Genomic DNA, 21,522 nt, shown 5'->3' with positions numbered 1-21,522 from the left:
CAGAGAAATTACTGTGGCTTAACCCTTACCTGACAGCAACGGATTCCAGGGACTTCTACTTGGATATGGAAAGCTGGATCCTTCAAGAAGGGCAAAGGAACGAAGGCAACATCAAAAAGAAGTTAGGTGTCAGAATTCCATTTCAAGGGGAGAATTTGAAAGCAGAAACCCATGAAAGCAAAGCTCTTCTGATGGCATGGTTTGAAGATGGAAAAGTGGACAGAACAAGCATTTGGAGGAGATGAGGAAGCAAACTCCACTTCCTCTTACTTCCTCCTGCTTTGCTGTCCCTGTCTGAGCATGAAATGAGGAAATGAGAGTGAGGAACTGGAAGGCTGGGAAAAGCATTAAATGGGATTAAGGCTGGCACAGGACTTGGAAGCCTGGAATATCTTAGTGATATACCTGGAACAAAGAAACGCTGCTTTGAGCAACAAATGTGCAAGTCAGGGACCAACATCCACAGTGGGGGACAAGACACCAGCACCACCCCCTTCCCTGGAAGCGCAGCAGCACCAGCACAAAAACAGCTCACAAAGCACGTGCTGGAATTATTTCAAACTGAAATCACAACCTCAAAATTATTTCCCCCTGTTTCCTCTCTGTTATTCCTTGGTTGGGTTTTGAGAATTTGTATTTTACAACCTGAAACCAGCCCGAGTATTTTCTCTGCAATTTTCAGCACCAAATACTGCAAGAAGTTCACAAAATACTCATTGGACTGGTTTTAAATATTTAGGGCATTCTGTTATTGTAGCTATTAATCTCTCTCTGCTTTTTAAGCAGCTGCACAAATCAGTGCCTTGTTTACTACGCAGCCCTTACAATTTCACACGCTTTCAATCTTCTATCTCCTAAAATGTCAGGCTAAGCTGAGTTTGAAAGTATTATTTTACAACATACTCTGCTGCAGTCCATGTCTGGACATCTGTAACTCCAAGGAATATTGTTACAGCTGGGGAGGTTGGAAGAGTTCTGCTTTAGAAGACTGCTTTGTTCAGAGGCATGATTCCGTATTTCAGGAAGCTCTTTTTAACCACGCTCCCACAGGACTCTCATATCAAACACCATTATCTAAAGTATTTATTGTGCGTAAATCAGCCCTTAAATATTTTGTTTAGAATGGCCCATGAGTTTCAGAGTTTTGATGTTTTAGGGATCCAGTTATGATCTTGAACAAATGTGCTATAAATACGAGCCTAACCACAACCAAACAAGGGCAACAGTTGTGCTTTAATTTCCTAGAAATCTGGAACATCAAAGGGTATTTCTCCAATCAGCTGAAAAAGAAGGAAATATCTGCATAATCCAGGGACTGAAACAAGTGTACAATAAGATACTTAAATGCCCCTTAATAAATTAATAAAGGAAAAAATTGAAGAGGTTTTTCTAATAAGTGGATCATGGTGGGTTGAAGTGTTACTTCAATTATTACAGCATTTAATGTGTTTGGCTCTACCTCCATGAAGCATTCCACATGTTACACACAAGAATTGCCTCTCTCTGTGCCCCAAGGCTGCTAGAGCAGGATAGGATACTCCAGATTACCCCTCTGGGACATACTAAAGAGCAAGAAGGAGGAGTGAGAAGGAATCAGTGTTCTGAGCTGACAGGAGCGACAAAGAAATAAATAAAAAAAACCCTGCTCCTGATCGTTTCCAGGAAGCTCAAGCAGCAGGTACAACAACATGGCATTGAAATCCTGAGGGGGAGTCCCAAGGAAAGTAAGCTTGTGCTGGAAAATTGGCAACTGGCTTTTTCATTCAAATAACAGGTAGTCAAGGGGAAAAGAAGAGAAAAAGCAAATGTTGCCAATATTTTGGCATTTGTAGGAGTTCTCCAAAAAAAGCATATCTAGGTTCTCTCCAGCTTTAACCTGAGAAAGAAATGCACATTAATGCTGCAAAGGAGCTGACACTTTTAATCTGCAGCCCACTCAGCCAAGGAACATCCACTTATATACCCTCATGCATTATTCACCAGGAAAATTGAAATAATCTGCCCGTGGTTAAGCAGCTCGGAAGCAAATGCAAATCATGGGAAAGCAGTTGAGAACGAGGATCATTCACAACTCCTGACACTCCTCCACACGACTGGAGCCTCCCGTGGGAGCAGCCAAATCATTACAACCCCAATCCCGGCGGCTGGCCCTGGGAACTGGCCTCTTTCTGTCCTGGTGGCACAAGCACTGACCTGTGGCCATGCTTGGAGAAGGAACTTGCTCAGTTTTTATTCAAGTAGATTCTCACTCCTTGTCAATGAAGGGGGGTCCTTGGGCACACACCTGAGAAAGTCTGGTTCTTTATTACTATTATTATTATTGTTGTTGTTGTTGTTGTTGTTAGCCTGTGATCATTCTAGCACTGGCTACAATCATCTGCATTCTTTATCTGACTTGTGAAACTTTGGGCAGGCAAAATAAAGTTATACAGAACAAAGCCTCCAGTTTTTTAAGAGGGAAGAAGTTATTGCTGTCACCACCTTCATTTCCAATATTGAGATTTCACAGGAAATATCTTAGGCCATGATTTACAGCAATTTTTTTTTTTTTATCTTTAGGAACATACATTAAGTTCAGAAAGAATAAATTCATTTTTTGCCTCCATCCCAGTCAGCTGTTTTGAAGTTATCCACCATTACTTCCAGGCTAATGTGAACAGGAGAGGGATGCATAATTCTTGCAAGTTTATACAAATTACCCTGGATAAATTCTCCATGAAATCTACATCAATCTTATGTTATGAAGTGTTTCCGTGTGCCTGAACTTATCATCACAGTGGTTGTAAACACTCAGGTGGTTGTAAGCTCCATGCATTAATGTTCTTTATCAGAATTTAATAGCTTTAACCCCTCTGGTTTTAAGGAAAACCATTACAGTTTTGTTTGTGTTTAGTTTTTCCCCACAGGTTTTCCACAGTAAAATAACTTTCAGTTCAGTGGAACTGGTTGGAATTGGCTACTCTAGACCTGATTTCAGGAAATTACAAAATGACAGAAAGCAGAAAACATTCCTGTCATAACCATAAAACTATAAAGTGTAAAGTAATGAATAAAAAATCAGATAGGCCTCACTCTAGGTAGCAAAGAAATCCATTAGGGTTGTATATATTTGCAGTCCTTTCAGAAATATATTTGACTATCAGAAAGCCTAAGGAACAAAAATCCTAAGTGTCAGATATTCCAGCTAAAATGAGGGAAAAAAATGTTCCTACACCCAGAATTCGTGACGAAAAATTGCTCCAGTAAGAATTTGGTGACTTAATTGTATTTCCCTTCATGGATTTTGGGTGAAATTCCCTGTGTTGTAGTGATTCTGTACCAACAGATACCACTCAGCCAAGGGAAACAGGAGCCCAGGACAGAGAGAACAGGGTTGGGCCCTTCCTTTATGGAAAGTAACCAAGACATTTTTAATGTCCATCTAATCCAGACCAAAGCTCTACTGCCATGGGGCCTTCTGGAAGATTTCCACAGAGATCTCTACTCCTCCTCAGGAAGCCCAAGCCCAAGCACACCCCCAAAGAATGCTATCTCTAATTTGGTCCTTCAGTGGTGATGCTTTCACTACAGTTATAATAAATATTCCACAGACTGGAGGTATTTCCTTGCCAAAAATTACCCCTAAATTTCAGATCAACTGAAAGCTTAAAAAATCCTTTGCAATAATCTATTTATGTCACTGGCACATTGTAAACACATCCTTAAAATTAAACTGATTGTTCATTTAGGTTGAATAATTAAAAATCTGCTGTTTCAACTGCTGACCCAGGATACAAAGCAGTGGCATCCTAGAAATAAAGGACATGAAATATGTACCCAAGTATTTTGCAAATACTTCAGAACTCTCTTCACATTTAAACTAAAATGACCTTATTCCAAATTTTCTGCAGTAAAAGAGAAAGTCTTGACTATCAGTAGACAGAGATCTGACTTCGATTTCAAGCTTCATTTGGGTCGGTGCTAATTCCACTGATATTTTTACATGGCTGCAGGGAAAACAAAACAACACAAAAAGGTAGCCCTAATGGCTTTATTTTACACACATGTAAATCTTGACTCTGCATGTTCAGTTTGATGTTACTGAAAGATATCCAGCTCTGCAGAAAATATTCTTTATCTAATGAGAAAAGACTGATCTGGATTTGATCCGTTTAAGCCACCCATTCCCACCTTGCCACATCAGGAGCAAGCAACTCTAAAATGTTATTTAACACCAAACCAAAGCCATTGGAAAAGCACATCCAGCAGAGGTGGCTTGGTATTCTCAAAGCCAAATGTTAGGAGTGCTAAAAAAAAAAAAAAGAAAGAAAAAAAACCATAGAAAAAACTTGCTAGAATTCTGAGACTTCTTTACCACGGTATGATACTTGCCTGACCTTCCCTTATTGCCTGGGAGCAATTCAACCAGAATGGGGAATTTAATCCTCCATAATATGTATTTTAATGACTCATTGTTTTCCTATTTCTTTCTAGTTCCTGCAAAGCTTAATGGACTTGAGCATGATTATTAAAATGCTGCAAATGAAAAAAAAAAAAAAAAAACCCTCGAAGTATCTAGCAAAAACAAAAAGTGGAGATGCAGTAAAGGACGTTCTAAAATTGGAGCCCGTTTTGTTAGGGATGGGAGCAAAGTGTCGGAGCCATATGCTGGTGTAACACAGGCAAACTGGATACAAAGCTTATGTCATTGCAGCTTGCTCCTTCAGAAAGAGCTATGGCAGAAAGATTCCCCAAATTTTACATTTCGATTTGCATGCAGCTCCAGATCAGTACCAACATTTGGATATCAGAAGTCTATTAGAGTTCATCTTCCTGTGTCTAGAACATGTTGTTTCCAAATAATAAATATAAATAAATGGCTTTTAAGCAACTCCTTACTCCCAGCTTACTCCATTTTTTTCACCTTTTTTTCACAAAGGGAAGCAGATTTTTAAAATCTGCACAGTTATCTTTCAGATGACATAGGACACAGCCCAGCAGCTGCCAGGAAAAAAAAAAAAAGACTTTGTCTTTTTTCTCCTCCAACAGGAAACCCAAACACACCCTAAGATAAGGCCCTAGCCTAAATCCGCAATAATTTCAGTAGCTTTTATCCAGATTTACACTTCTTTAACGCAGAACACGATTTGTCACTTGCATAACAGAGTTTAGACACCAGAAAAACTCCCTCTGTCATTTGAACTTTCTCCCTCCTCAGCTGGCACAGTACGAACTGCAGCTGGTGATTCGGACACAGCCATGGGTGGACAAAAACACAAACTGCATTTGGATAATTTCACAGTGGGGGGGTTTTCAGAAACAAGAAAATAAAAGTAAAACAACAAACAAATCCCAAATTCTGTTAAGTCTACCATCTGATCAAAAAGGTCTTCCCAAGCACTGTTCCCTCCAAATCTCTGGACACACCAAAAATTACGTTTAACTGCATAGAATTTCTGCCAGTATGTAACTTTGAAACGTACTTTGTAAGATAAGAGCTTGGACTCCACAGAAGGATGAGATGCAGTGTTAGCCCACAGGGATTTTGACTCATCTAGATCTCCCTCACTTTAAAGAAAGGAGAGAAAGCTCCACCAGCTTTGGAGGTAGAGTGGCTTCAAGCTTCAGTTTTCGTCAGGAAAGACGATGAAAGGGAAAACCTTCTCCATCCCACCATCATGAGAAAATGTATGTCCTCCCACCATGCACAGCCAAAGCAGCAATGAAAAAACCCCCACACAAAAAGGTGACAAAAAGGAAAACACAGTCCTGCGTTAAAAACCTAAAGCATGTCCTATATTAGCAATCTAGCTAATGAAATTTGCTTTCATTTAGTTGAAATAAACAGTATCAGATTAGTTCCTATATTATTTTGTCTCTCTTGGCTAACTTCACACGTAAGAATGTTCCTCTGTTGCTTATGAAGATGTCTGAAGAAACATTGTTATGCTAATGGATCAGAAGATCAAATATATTCTGTCCTAAGTACAGAGTGGAAAGGAATAGTCACCAGACTCTTGGGATCACTTTTAACTACTTTTAATTCCTAAACTCCAATCTAAAGTCACAGAACTTACAAAATGCAGAAGTTCCTGGATCCAGTCAAAGAAGTGTTTGCAAAAGAAAAAGAGTTTTAGCTTTGGATCAGTCAAGCTCTGAAGAGGTGGCAAAGATTACCCTGCACAGGGCTGGAATTCAGCCTTGCTCTCTTTTAGGATGAGGGAATAATTGTCCTTATCCCAATAATCTTACCGTTTTGTACAGAATTGCTTGAGGGAAGCAAAAACCAACATATGCAGAAATCATTGCAACTTCCTCAGACACAAGAAATTGTTGTATCCTACAGGGGAACAGAAGCTGAATAACCCAGGCAAAAAACTGGGAGAGCCCAGAGGTGCAACACCACAGAGAGCCGGCGCTGACAGAAGTGAAAGGAAAATGAGGAAAGGTGACAACAGAAGAAAGAAACAGGAAAGAAAACACAATTAAATGGGAAAGTGATCCCGAACAGGCAAGATGCAATCAGCTGAAAAAATGATAATATCTTTATTTGGGGTGAAATTAGTAGTTAGCCAAATCCAATCCAGGATTTGAGTGCGAGGGGCTGAATAGCAGGCTCTGGGTGCTACAGCTGATCACAGATGTACTACCACTGCACTGATTGTGCATGGCTGGGGCAGACAAATTACCTCATTCCAAGAATTCCTCAAGCCACACTGATGCTGTCAGGCCACACCAACAACCTCCCTGCTTGGAGGCTTTTGGAGTTACACACAGTCCAAAACTAAGCTCGGACCTATGGCTTCCAGTCTGTGGCCTCCCAGGGGCTGCCTCTGAGCACATGTCAAAAACTTCTGGGATTGCCTTCAAATTTTTTCTTGGTTCCAGTTCAAGGAACTTTTTCTTGCCTTTCTGCTACACTGCAGGTCATTGCAAGTGGTTCTCTGCTGGTTTTTTGGGTTACCAGCCCAGGAATATCAACTGTGCCACAGAGCAGGACCCCGGCGCTTGCCCCCGCAGCCAGGTCAGTGCCAGAGTCCCTGTGTAGGCTGGGGGCTGCTCACAAAGGACCAGAGCATCTCCTTTCCTCCCTCCAAGATCCCTAACTCCTATTCATTTTTAAGACAAGGGAACCACAGGGTTTAAGCACAACCCCCCAGAGCAGATCAGGGAGAAAGAGGCACCAGGCTTCTCAGCATCTCACATTCTTCAAGTAACTGCTTAATACTGAATGCTAAATAAAATTGCCCTGGAATACCTGTGGATAAGGGGGGGAATTTCTGAGCCACCAGTACTTGAGAATCCTTTATTCAAAGGCATTTTTTATGGAATTTTCTGGAAATAGTCAATTGATTGCTGAAATATAGCTAACAAAATGTACCATTCTACTTGTTATTTTATTTGTTTTTATATGCATCATTTCCTGCCTTTAATTTTAACTCCATGCCCTCTAAGAAATGCAATCTCACAGACAGATCCTCCCCTTTATTTTCCTGTAATAATAACATAGCAGTTTTCTCTAGCTATTTGCAATCTCTTCATTCCCTTCACAGCTTTTCCAAGCCATGGAATGACGAATTATGTAAAAATAGGCCACAAGAAACCAGACACACTTGATCTGCACAGCAAAAATAGAGCTCTTTAGCACCTGGCATTCTCAAGAGTGTTAATGAAGCTGGCAAGATAAGCCAGGCTTTGACCCAAAATAAAAAGCTTAGCCCTCAAAAGAAGGATAAATCTCAACTAACATAAAAATTCTGTCTTTTGGTTTCTTGCAAGGTGTGACCCCAGATGTCTGGACAAGTGCTACACGGACAAGCAGAGGGATTGGGCTTCCCATAGGTGGGAAATGCAGGAAGAGGACAAGCAATGCACATGAAAACATTAATTTTAGCCTGTTATAATCCCTGAGGGCAAATTACAAATACACCCTGCTGCCTGAAATCCCAGGAGTGCTCCTGGCTGAGGGGGAAGCCAAAAGAAAGGAAAGGGACTCAAAGGACAAACGACCAAGCCTGTATTTGGGAGGCTTTTTTCAGGAGCAACAAGTAAATTCTTCAGGATAAATAACTGATTTGTGTTGAATTACAGATTTGATAAGGCACATTTAAAACTGAAAACGCATCACAGAATTTATGTTAAATTTTGCTACCTTGGATGTTCCAAAGAGATGTAAGAGGCTGTTTCCCAAGCTGCAAATGCTATAATGCAAAAGATTATGCAGAGAGAATGGAAGTTTATCAAGTAATGGGGTTTTTGGTAAGAGAATAACATGGGAGGAGGGACAGAATCTGAACTTCTGGAGTCAGCAGAAATATATAATTAAGAGAAACCAGCGTTACCTCTACACATACACAGATAAAACAATCTTAATGCTGTAAATCTTCAATTCAATAAATCTTTCATTGTTTTCATTCAGCATGGATTTCACCCAATTAGAGCCACTTGGCTGGATAACATTTACCCTGCAACTTTTTCTGAATCAAGGTGATATCATAATCCTGCCTTTTACAAATGATTCTGAACAACTACTTCAGCAACACTGCCTAGAAAATGGAAGAGAAAACAGGCTTTTGGCTTCAAAAGCCGCAGATGAAATTATCAAGATGCATAGAATGGGTAAGTGAAAAAAAAATCAAAGCAGAATGGAGATTTGCTAAGGAAACAGCCTTGTTGGACACCACGAGGTGTCCCAGGCCATGCAGGATATCCAGCAGTGAAATAGAACTGCAGAAATAAAAATCTCCAGCTTATTTAAATAGAGAGGGAGTGACAGAGAAGGTTCAGGTAGTATCATTAGCTTTGGATTCCCTGGAATCTCTGTCCAAGATCCCAAGGAGACCTGATTTAAATACTCAAAGTGTTTACTCTGAAAATGTCTTCCACAGTGTGACAAGACCTTGACTGCAAAAGCTGCATCTTACCCTGAACTCCACAGGAAAGTCTCAGAGCCAGCCCAGGAGATTGAGATATAAATGGAGTGGCAGCACCAGCATGAAACATCGTGAGCAGTGTGAAATACAGTGTGAAATATTACACTCATTACAAAGCTCTGCACTTCAGAGCCTGTCCCTTTATCAAGCCTCATCTATAATTTGACAACAAACAGGCCTCTGGGATGATACTATTTCCTTTTAAAGAGGCTGAATATTACCAGATCAATTTTCACAAAGTTCTGACAGTAGTACCTTGTTATTAAAATCAGAGTATTCATAAGGCATTAAAACAAATTTCTTCAGTGAAGCTTCAGTTCTTAAATTGTCAAACCATTGTATATTGAAAGGAAAACATAACATCAACTTAATTCCTATAAATAATGAAGTTTGACTGAAAACTGGTATGTTGAGCTGTTAAAAATTATGTCAATACAAATTCAGCACAGTAGAAAGAGGAGTTGCAAGTAATGGAGTCAATGCAGTGTAATAAATCTGTTCAAAACAGAGAATATCAGCAGTTACTGAATAGTCCTACTTAACCCTTTTCACATTTATTTGAGCCAATCTAAAAGTGAGATATTAGCCTTGAAATCAGTAAGCTCAGGCAAATACTGAGTTTTATATTCATAGGAAGTTTTTTTCTAAATACAAATATTTGTTTCATATGATGGGAAAAGTAACAAAATTACAGCTGTATTTGGAAGGCTTTCCTCATCCAGATCCAATTGTTCCATGGATGTTTTTCCCTTTCCCAAATGGGAGTTATATTGAACCTAATTATTTTCCATAAAGCAATGATGAAGATACACACTGGCACATAAAAATCCACATACTCACAAGTTACAAACCCAATCTTGTGCCATCAGTCTTAACTTTGTGGTCTGCTTTTAGCCTAATCACAGAAAGGAAATTATTGGGTGCATAAAGAGGTTTGTGATGAAGTGCTCAGCGTAAGGACCTACATTACACTCAGGGTTTCATGGGGGTTTTATTTTTCCTTCTCTTCCCTTTTCTTTTTTTTGGGGGGAGGTTGGGTTTCTTGGAGGGAGTTTTGGGGAGGGATTTTGGGGGGTTTTTGGTGAGGGGTTTCTCTGCTAGGTTTTTTAATTCATTTCTGCATTTACTTTGGGAAACACAGGAATTTTCTTCAGGAATAATTCATGACTATTCTTAACAATCTCTATTTTATCTTCCTATTCTGTTTTTTCTTTTTAATCTAGCATTTATTTCATGTGCTTTCATCTCTTTCTCCTGTGTTCTCACCATTGTGAATGGAAGGAATAGAGAGCCCTGGGAGCCTGCACACATCTCTTTCCCCACTTGTCCTACCTCTATTTTTGCCCTGGCTCCGCTGTTCTGCCGTTTGAAATCCCGCGTGGCATTTGACACAATCTCAGAGAGCTCTTGAGGCTCATGTGGAAAAATGATTTAAAGAAAACACATTAACTTTTGAGGAATACCAGAGCTCTCCGGGAGACTCTTCAAACAGTTTTCCTTCTGTAGCATCCTTTAGTGGGCAGCCTGATATCTCGGGGCTGCATTGACACATCCCTTACCCCAGCAACCATTGGTCTCCTAATATCCTGATATTGATGTGGCCATCGAAACCCTCCTGTTTTGTTACACTGAGACCTAGATGTAGATATAGATATAATCATGATTGAAATGCACAGATCACATACTTCCAATGGGCACAGCCTCTCAAAAAAGGCACAATTACAGCAACGTTAGGGATACAGATTTTAGTGGAGCCTGAGGAAAGTTAGCCTCAGATAATGCTGATCAAACTGCAGTAGAAATAAACCTCACCATAAATGTGGTGTTTTCTTATATTTGATTTAAAACTCAGAGTTTTTCCTTTCTGACATTTCAGCTCTGAGTAGCTCAGGAAGGAAAATGGGGCATAGACACAGCACAGCTGAGGAGCCTCAGCCACACTCAGGGTCCACTTCCAGATGCCAAGGTGATTTTAGAAGCAAAATATGTCTGTTTAAAGAAGGGGTGATCAACACCAGAACAACTAAAAAAAAAGGATCCAGCCCCATTAGATCACAGGACCAGGACACAGCTTTCCAAATCCCATTTACAGTCTTGCAGGTCTTTAACAAGACAAAATGTTTTTCCTGGTTATAATCCAGTTCAAACAGGAGTGAGTTAATATAAAAGCCGTAATCTGCACCATGAGAAGGTCAGACAGCATGACCACATAAACCCCTTCCAGTTTTGTGATCTATGACCTATAAAACCAAATCAGGGGTGACTGAACAAATTTCAGGTCACGGATAGACTCAAAAGTACTATTTTCTTTTTACATCTCCTCAGCCTAATTCAACTCTTTAACTAATTCTAGTAACTGCCCTTGTCTCCCAAAGACATCCTGGTGTAGGACCAGGCACCACGCTGAAGCTGAAAGCAGACTCCTGAGGGATGGGTCATGTGCTGACCATTTCTAATGACTCCAAGGGGAGCTACAGGGGTGACATGGATCCAGCTACCAGGCTGAACAACACTGGCACTTTCACACACAGGGAGTAACTGAAAATCATGATTGGAAGTTCCAGGCTGACATATTAGTTCAGAATTGCAGCATTTGAGGTGTTTGGGGTACTTGCACTGCCGTCTGCTCCCCACTTGACCCTTGGCCTGCATATTGAGCTCAATGGCATTACCCTTTTATGGATTCCACCAGAATTCTGAGGACACTACAACCCACTAAATTATTTTTTGTAAAGCAAGAAATGAACCTTATTCATTTGATAATCTGTTTGATATACAAAAGTACATTCCATTTTTGTCCGTCAGAGCCACTGTCCCTGGCATCCTCAAATCACTTTTTCTACTTCTGTTTTATGGCTTTATTTCTCTTTTTAATTCCATGACTTGCACTAGTTCTGTACATGGCCTCTGATTTTACTCCCCAGTATAGTCCCTCAGTGGGGTTAAGACAGCGAAAGCTATTAAAAAACACCACCAAAGGCAAAAAAGCCACTACTGCTGAAAGGATCATGTCTTAGAGCAGCCAAACCCTTGAAGGGCTTGGGAAAGGTTTCTGACCCGACTCTGATGAAACAGCTCTGATGATAGGAATGTTGCCAAAAACAGCACAGTTCCAGCTGCTGGATACAATGGTCCCTTCCCTGAAGGTGCAGAGAAGGTGAGAGCCATTTCTGCTGATGAGGAGCCAGTGGACTGGCAGCTGGCTGGAAGGCAGATCTGGGGGAGGCAGGAGCTGCAGGCCCTGCAAAGGCTTCCAGCCATTTGGATCTGGGAGTAAAGAGTGGGGCAAGGCTCGAACACGGAGCAATTTCCCTTTCCTCTGCCACCCTCCCAGGCATCTCCAGGGGATGTGCCAGCGTGACCTGCAGCCACTGCTCAGCCCAGAGCTCTGCCTGAGACCAAAACTAGCTCAAGGGCACTGGAAGCAGCCTGGGATTCCTCCAGTGGGTTATTTTTGGCTCAAGTGCCAGGCTCTTCTGGTTCAGTCTGTAAAATAAACTCTAGGAGGAGTAGCTGTGGCAGTCGTTGCCTACCTGGCAGGTGGCAAGGACACGCTGCAGGCTGGTTTACAAAACCAGGCCAGAGCATTCTGCAGTCAGCTGTACTTACATCAGCAGTTACACATGGCACCAGCTCTCTCCTCGCCTTCCTGCTCAGAATTTCAAGTGAGCCCCAGAAATGGCCACACTCCACAGAATTTGCATGCCTTAGCCTGCAGTCCCTGTTATGTGCAGAGAATACACCCAAGTTCAAAGGCCAAGAGCAACCAGCTGCTGGAAACAAAGTTTAAACTTTGAAATAAAGCGAGTTACTGCACGATTTTGTACCAACACACACACAGAAATAACTAACTTGTGATCAAAGGGAGAAGGAAAACCACTGTAAGTTTTTCAAGCTCTGCCCTACATTTCAGTGTGTAATTACATTAACACACAATTCCCAGTTTTCCAATTTGTTTGCTGCCACGTAGCAAGACTGAGCACAGGAAATTCTATTTCTTGCAACCCTTCAGAGGAAAACAGAGAAATAAGAGCAGCAGATTTATTTCATACCAACCAGTATTTGTTTGCTTGTAACCCAGTCTAAACATCATTAATGCAAAGGGGTCTTTTTCTATGGACACAGGAAACATTTTTTTATTTAGCAGAGGTATTTGAAAGAAACTGCAGAAGGAACACAGGATTATGACATCCTACCACACAATATGCATTTAAAACGTGGGAAATTTGGATCTCGGTGGTTTTGCCATCCGGAATACACTGATATCATCCTTTTCCCACATTAAATGCTCGCTCATATTAGAAACAGGTTAATGTTTCTCCCAAATGACAACTCCACAGCGCTACAATAGATGTTTCTGTCCCTTTTACTTCTATTAAATAACAAGTGATAAAAATAGAACAAGTCACTGCACGCCACTGACAGTTTTGTAGATTTTCCTTTTGCTTTGCTGCCTTTTCCTCTTTCTGCTGTTATCTGTCTCAATCTGATCTCCCCCAGCTTGAGGAGTATTCTGCAGGCATTTGATTGATGAAAATCAAAATTACTGAACCGTTCCCCAAACCCAAATAAATAAGTAAACAAACAGAATATTCCTTGGGCTGGCCAGCATTTCATAGCAACACTTGCAGCTGAAAAACCAAGATTGCTGACCTCAATCACTCTCATCTAATTACAGAAAATGAGTTAGGAAAGCAATTCTACCACAAACCAGCTAATATCCTCGTGTTCTGAAATACCTGTTCTGCTCATTCTACAATAAAATACACGTTCCTTATGTTTACAGTCACAATGCCAGTTCGAAAACCCCACATTTTTACTCATACCTGAAAAAATGTTTAATTTCAAAGCAATTTCTCTGTGTGGAATACGTCTACAGACTGTATTAGCAGATTTTCAAAACTATCAAAATAAAAACACCCATGTGAAAGCACAGACAAACCATCACACACACACACACATCTCTCTGCATAATTATAGAGGAATACAGGAACTCTGACTTGAAGCCTAGCAACAGTATCCACGTATTAGTTAGTCTGCTAATCAACTACCAAAAACTCGCACACCAGCTCAACGTGCTTCATTTTCCTAAAGCAAACGAAAAACCAGACAAAGGAATCCTATCCCTCCTAGCTCCAGAGCTGCTGAAGGACAAGATGCACGATAGAAAACAAACCTTGTTCACTTGAAGAGGAACAACCCATGTCATTTAGTCCATCTGAAAATTCATCCCATCACAAAGAACCAAGGCAAAAGAGAGATTTAAAAATAGGTTATCCAAGCCAAAGGATTATCAGCGTGCAACATACTTAATATCTGCATATCTGTATCTAATGAAAGCTTCAAAATTCTTACATATATGATTGGGTTTTGTACCTCCATCCTATAGGAGCCATAGTAAATTCTGTACAGCAAATGCTTCCTAAATCTGCTGTGCTCATTTACTCACAGACAGCTGCAGGCTGGATGAAAACAATCAGGGATTAACTTTTCTATTCATCACATCTTTTAATCCATTACTTTCTCTTAGTTTGCAATAAATAAACACATAAAGTTAAACAAATTATAAATGTGCTATGGCTAGTTTAAAAAAGTTTTCAAGGGACATCATTATTATTATTATTATTATTAATTATTTTTAATGGTGTGCGACTGCTGTACATCAGGGGTATCTGCAAGGTCTTCCTCAAAGCAGAAAAGAAGATGCAATAATAGTCACTGAGCTGGGATACACCTCTGGGTCCCAAAGAGTTCCAAAATAAGCAATAATTAAAATAAGCTACTCTGGTGCTGCTATTATTCCTCAAAAAACCTAATTTGGGGGCATGATGAATTGAAATAATCTGGGAAGCCACACTAAGCATTTCATACTGCTTGTAAAACAAGTTTCTAAGTACCTTATGGTAATAGGGTTTATTGCTTTATGAAAAATACTCCTGCAATTTGTTTCAAATAGGATTACTTTTTAAATGATATGGCAATTTCCATTCACCTTTCAACCATCTGCCAAGAAGACAAAAGGGATTCCCTCATAAAAGAGATAAATACAATGAAATCTGGATCTTGCTTTTAATCCTTTATGGGTATCCTTTTTTCCTGTGCTTGGAATCCTTTATCTTTTCTGTTTGATTCAGTCTTACAGAACTGCATCATCCCAGTCTGGAGTAAGAACTTTCCTGCTAGTAACAGCCAGGTGGGTTTTACCGGACTAAAACCACAGGAATCCCTTGCAAGGCTTTTTCTTTATAGGTTTGATCACACTACTCCATGGGCCATTTTTCTCACCTTTTTTGGCCCTAAAATAAATATTGTTATATATTTTCTCCTTTTTCCAGAACAGCTGGAAGTCTTATGATTATTGCAAAGAAGCTTATTTCATATATGCCTAATTTTAACATCTGTCTGATGTGAGCACTTTACAATTAAATTAAAACAAGAAGGAAGAAAAGTCTCAGTGGGACTTGGTCTGTAGGACAAAGATTTAGTGGCTCTGCTGTAAATCAGAATTTTCTACTGCTAAAGGAGAGTCTAAAATAATTACAAAGTGCAAAGAGATTGGGATTATCAACTGAATTTACAATAATACCAAGGTTTAATGAACTCGTTCAGTACCAAAATTCAGAATCTAACCAAAAATACACTGAGAGATGAGTGATGAAATGTTTCTCAAGAGACTTGATAGTATGATTTGTCCTCATCTTCCTGAAGATGCTTCCCAAACTCTTCACTATTCCTTCCCCCTCTGCTGCCTCTAAGGAGGTACATTACTCAAATGATAGATGTTGGAATACATCCAAAACTATAGGAACACAGTGGATAACCAGACAAGCACGATAAGCAAAAGCCAGCTTGCTGAAGCTGAAATGCTGACATCACTCTGCACGTTCATCATCACAGCAGCTCTCAGGTTTTCTGCTCAGGATTTGGTTCTTTGATTTATCTTTTTTTTTTTGTTTTGCCCCACCAGGAGATGCTCCAAAAATGGACATTTCAACAACTTCATTTTTCATAAGTAATAAAACCTAAAGGACAAATGTCCAGCTAAATTAAATTAGGTGGGAGGAAATAACATAATGTAATGTTTACTCTTTAAGACAAATCTACTAATTTAAACAGTCATGCTCAATCCACCACCATCTTGCAAAAATTGTAAGTGAACCATGGGAGTACCAATATTTCTATTTTTCAGTGGCAAAAGTGAAGGCGTCAGAAAAATTTGGAGAATCTTCCCATAGAAAGTATTTTCTAAGCATTTTTCTAGAAATCACCAAATCCTACAAGTCAGCAAAAAAAAAAGCATTACCTATAAATAAATATAAACAACAATAGGATGCCCAACCTAATAAGAATAATGGGTTCATTTTTAGTTCATGTTTTACAGATTATTAATAAATAGAGAAAGGTGAAGAATTCTTACATGGAAAGGAACTATCCCATTATCCCAGGAAAAGCCCCTTCCAAACTCCCTCCGAACTTTTATGCAGAAGTTATGACTTTGGTGCATTTTGTCCTCAGTTTTCTCAGTGCACACTTCAAGAGCTGAAAGTGCTACAAGAACTCACATTACCACAGAGCTTTCAACCATATCCCTGCAGATCATATGCAACCAGGAAGGGAAAGGGAAAGCAGTCCTTAATCCACATCCTTAGTTTTATATTTCATGTGAGCTGGCCTAATTTCCCATAGAAATGAAATGCTATCAAGTCAGAGAGTTGCCTCACTGAGTTAAATTGACTACGCAAAGCCTCCTGCTGCAAAAGGAATGCCTCTTGCTCTTCAGCTTCAGGATGTTTCAGCAGGACTTTAATTAACCTGAATTAAAGCATTTTAACTCATTTTTATTAAAATGTATTAGGCATCACTTGTATCAAACTGGCTTTTATTTTAATAGCAAATCTCTCTACGTAAAAAGATCTTGAAAATGCCTTCAGGTTTTTTTTCCAGGGACCCTTAAGGCCTGTCACTACCCTTAATCCCACCAAACTCAGTGAGAGGGAATGCTTTCATGAGTATGGGGAGTTGGCTTCTGCCATATATTCACTGAATTATAGAGAATCATCTTTCTCCGTTTTCATCTTCTGATCAATTATTTCTTTCAGAGATGCTTTAGGCGAGGCCAAAACAACCTGCAAGAGCCAAAGTGGCTATTCCAGGTCAGTGGATGTATATTTAGTCTATTACAAACTGACTGATTTATACTTAGAAAGCACCTACCACTTATCACACTTTCCTTTTCAGAGTGTATTTTTGAAAACAGTTCAGCTTTTTCCCCATCTTCATTTTTTCAGAGGAGTTACTTTTCAAACCTCCCTGAAATGTCACCAGCCCTGTAGCTGTATCTCACACAAAATCAGTTTTAACATCTTTGCAACATCTTGGCACAAACAAGCAAAACTTATTTTCAGAGTCTGTAAATATTTTGCTTACCAATATCAGCGTCCCTGTGATTCTTGATATATTCAGCAAGCTCAAAATTTCCCGCTATTATAGCCACCTAAAGGATTGTAAAATAGGTACAATTAATATGTTGCCATCACTTGCCAAGGAGGAAGACGTTACATTACTGATAAACATCAGGCCAACATATTTTCATTTCACAAAGTGGAGTAACTCTGTTACTTTCATTCTGCAGTACATATCTGAAACACCAGCACGAAATGATCTCTCAATCTGTTTTAAGAGCTCTGCCAGTCCCCCAGCTGCCCATTTCCCAGGAATGCTGTGATGGTGGGAATCTCAGGAGGCTGCTGGAAGAGCTGCAGCTTTTCATGTGGTGGCAGTCCAAGGCAGCAGTGAACATTAAGCACAGCATCCCCAAAGTTCTGGGAGCTCTACGGGTGTGTAGGGAAAGCTGCAGGAGAGACACACTGAAGATATTATCTCCCTTTAATTGCTCCTGCCTCACTGCTTACCTGAGCAATAAAAACAGGAGCTGAAATGCAAAGTACATGAGAGAACCAGGACCAAGAACTATCAGCATTCAGGTACCACTAAGGCACCAAAAGACAGACGGAAAGAGAGAGACTGGTAAAGATTATGCACATACAGAGAGTTTAAAATGTCTAGATAAATTGAGTTCTAAAATACAAATTTTCTTTTTCATGTGTTTCTTGGTTGTTGAACACAAATGTGTTCAACACATCTGCATTCTCACCTAAATGGACTTAAAAAGAAAAACATCTCTGCCAGCTGTGAGGGAAGCAATTCAGTTATGATAGTATTTCTGACGCCTCCCTTTTTCTTCTTCTCCTCTTTTTGCCCTGAATATCAAGGAATTGTCCTTTCTGGCCCCATTTTGCACCTCTGACAGATCCTGTTCTCTAACGGCACTGTGGTTTCCTGATGTATGTACGAGGCATAAGCTGGGCTCACCTTTCTCATAGAAACTTCTGCATCTACAGGGTGCAGGTTACAAAAAACCAAAATTTTAAAATCTTCCTTTAGGACTCTCTTGGATATGGGACTACTGCCAGACATGAGAAATAATTGAAAACTCAAGGAAGTTTCTGAGCTGATGACCAAGAAAAATTATTTGCTGGTTTGTGCCTCTCCACATACGAAGAATGATGTAAAGGAAGACTTAAATGCTGAAATGGTCTTGGAGAGTGTATGAAGTACAGTTAATGTCAGTAATATCTTTGAATGTAACAAGCATAAGATGTTACTTCTGCACTCAGCACAAGAAATTGAATGGACAATTTCATTTATCAATAACCAAAGCAAACTAATACAGAAATCCCTGACACTGAAGACTTTACACACAAGCTTGTGGCTGCCCCCCGGCAGGGCCCAAGGCCAGGTTGGACAGGGCTTGGAGTACCTGGGATAGTGGAAGGTGCCCCTGCCCATGGCAGGGGGTGGCACTGGGTGATTTGGAAGGTCCCTCCCAACCCACACCATTCTGAGATTCTGTGATCAGGGAGGTTGGACACAGGCAGGGTGGGGCACTGACACCTCATCACCATCTGAGACCACCCACCAGAAAATTACTCTTCTAACCACTAGTAAGCCAACATTTATTCCAGGAAGCCCTCCAGAGAGAAACAGCTTCTCAGCATGGATAACACCTAGAGTCTGGTCCCCAGCCTCCTCTGTGCAGCCCTGAAGCACAACTTATGGCTCTCCCTGGCAAACAGCACTAGGAAAGTAACAGCAGGGCTGCACAAATCCTCTCTCCTTAACTTCCAATTCTGCAGCCTGGCTGGCTCCAGGTTCATAACAGCAACATTTGTGTGCAGCTCTGAGGTTTTCTCTACATTGTAAGCAAGTGGTAATACTTCTCTCTGATATTACCCCTAATCAGCAGTAAAATTCCAACGGGGGGCGGGGGGGGGATTCAGCAGTGACAGGCAGCTTGCTAGACAGCAGCCATGGTACTCAAATGAAAGAATTTTTGATACTGAGCAGATTTTAAACCTCAACTATAAACATGCTCTTCGAGTGATAAACACACTTTATTACTTGGGGGGAAAAAAAAAAAGATATTTCCAGATAACTAAGAGGCAGCTTGACAGGGAATTGTTCCTGTATTTGCTTCTGAAGCAAGCAGTAGATTCTGCAAGCTCAAGGAACCATTTTTCTCCATTTAATTCACTTCAATGCGCTAAAAACAGCATGTAAAATCCTTACAGCAAAATGAAGTATATGCTAAGATCTAAAGAAAGCAAGGAAAAGTTAAAAAGTACAAATATTTCTTGGCATAGCATCAATGCACTTCACTTGAATTTGATGGGTAAAATGTGTGGGAGAAAGTGAAGTCAGAGCAAAATGGGAAAGACACAAAATTATACTCATTCAATTTGTACAGTTGCAAACCACAAAGCACGGCAACCTCAGCCCCTTTTCCATCCAAATGTATCTTAAACAAAAGTTATAGCAAGTTCACATGAAAATATAAATGTGAATGCATTAGGACAAGTGAATGGTCTTCACGAGATCCAGAGCTTGAACCAAATGGAGGTGATGTAAAGTCTCTCCTTGATCAAGTACCTAAATCAGAGACTAACTGAAATTCTATATTTGTACTAAATTTCTTTGTACTTTAGAAAAAAATAGTAATGTAGTGCCTTGGCAGAAAATACTAGAGTTTGATTCTCTCAATGCTTCATAATTTACATGGTTTTAAATAGCCATAGTTTGCTTTTCAGGATGTTCCATAGACAAGTGCTAGATTTAAAATTAAGAGGTTATGGCAGGAAAGAAGGCTTTGTTTGAGGTTTCTTTTGATCACAAGACATCTCCTCTTGGCAGTGAAAAAGTAGCACAGCCAGCAAAACTACAGTGAAAGTTTGCTTCCAATTCCAGTAGGAACTGGATTCCAGTCATCAAACCGCATCACGTGCGTGTTTACAGACATGAAATATTGCCATGAAAGGCTGGAGGTAGCACTTTACAACTAGAGGCTATCTACTGCCTCTGTTATGCTGAAGCTTCAAAAATTGCAGCTTTTCTAAAGCTGCATATGCAGCAGTCTTGCCATAATTCAAGTTCTTTCATTCCTGCAGCAAACGTCCTTTCATGTCGTCCTTTTGACATTTATCTTATATCAAAAGTCTGCGTGTCCTCAGCCACATTATTCTGCAAAGCTGATAAAACCTGGTTCTGCATCTTGTACGAAATAAAAACATCGCTCACACACAATTTCCACTGAAACCTGCTTTGTGTTTTGCCCTGTTTTTACAGGGTGTCTTTGCTTTGAATCAGAAAGAGTTCACCTGCAGGGTCCCAGCACAGTGTCAATCAAAGCCCAGCAGAAAAGCCTGACTCAGTAATTCAGTGCTTTTAAACCCAAACCAGGATCTTTGTCTGCTGCAGACATTTGGTTGGGAGCCCTGCCACATTATAGTGTACAGAGAGTAGAAATTATCTTGTTGGGGTTTTTTTAATCAGCACTAGAGGCAATTTTATATGAATGACAGTAACCAAAGTGAATCACTTATCAGCTCCCTCCCAAGCTTAATTGACCCCACAAAGGCTGTTAACGTGGGCACCTAATTATTACCAAATTACCTTTGACAACACACATGTCTGGCCTGGGTAAGTCTGCCACAGAGAAGTGAGCAGAGAGTAAAGCTAAGCAGGAAGATGGATCTTGGTAGGAGGCAACTCATATAAAATGAGAGGATAACACCATGCAGCTGGACAGCAGTACCACCTCCTATTCCCACGACGAGCTGTCTCCAGCGTGACAAAACTTAATGGAGTGCCCGAAACAGGTCACAGCCAGGACACCCCGAAGCACAAAGCCACGGGGTGAACAACTCACTGGAGCAGAGCCAGAAGCTGGCTGTCACTCAGGGCGTGCAACAGGGAGCGTGACCAGCAAGTTTGTGTTTACACAGGTATTTCCTCTGCCTCGGGAGAAGCAGAGCTGTCACAGTCACCCCAATGTCTCACTCGCTGTCTCACAGGCAGATGTTTCTTTCAAACGATGCCACTGGTTCCAGGGCCTCTCTGTTTGCCATGGCAGGCAATGCCAGATGCTCTGCTGCCAAGCCAAGGGAAGAAGGGAAGGAGTTTAGTCGACACTTGGTGAGTTGCTACGGGTGGTAACCAAGAGACAGCTCAGCCGAGTGGAAACCTGAATGAATGAAGCAGCTGCAGGCAGGGA

The 21,522-nt window shown here is 40.5% G+C and overlaps 1 protein-coding gene across 5 annotated transcripts in view; it reads right to left on the bottom strand.

Annotated features, from left to right (window-relative positions):
* SHANK2 (SH3 and multiple ankyrin repeat domains 2) overlaps positions 1 to 21,522 on the bottom strand; it is a 278,469-nt gene that overhangs the window by 198,154 nt on the left and 58,793 nt on the right. For all 5 annotated transcript variants that reach the window (XM_042022398.1, XM_042022402.1, XM_042022401.1 and 2 more), the window contains exon 12: positions 17,340 to 17,406. In XM_042022398.1, the coding sequence (XP_041878332.1) occupies positions 17,340 to 17,406 (67 nt within the window). The remainder of the gene's footprint in view (positions 1 to 17,339; positions 17,407 to 21,522) is intronic.

The sequence above is a fragment of the Corvus kubaryi genome, unplaced genomic scaffold, assembly GCF_017639235.1.
Source record: "Corvus kubaryi isolate FWS band 111438036 unplaced genomic scaffold, C.kubaryi_AGA036_p1.0 37201, whole genome shotgun sequence".
Taxonomy (NCBI): Eukaryota; Metazoa; Chordata; class Aves; order Passeriformes; family Corvidae; genus Corvus; species Corvus kubaryi.
Note: the sequence above shows the minus strand (reverse complement) of the source record. Positions and strands in the feature narration are given on the sequence as shown.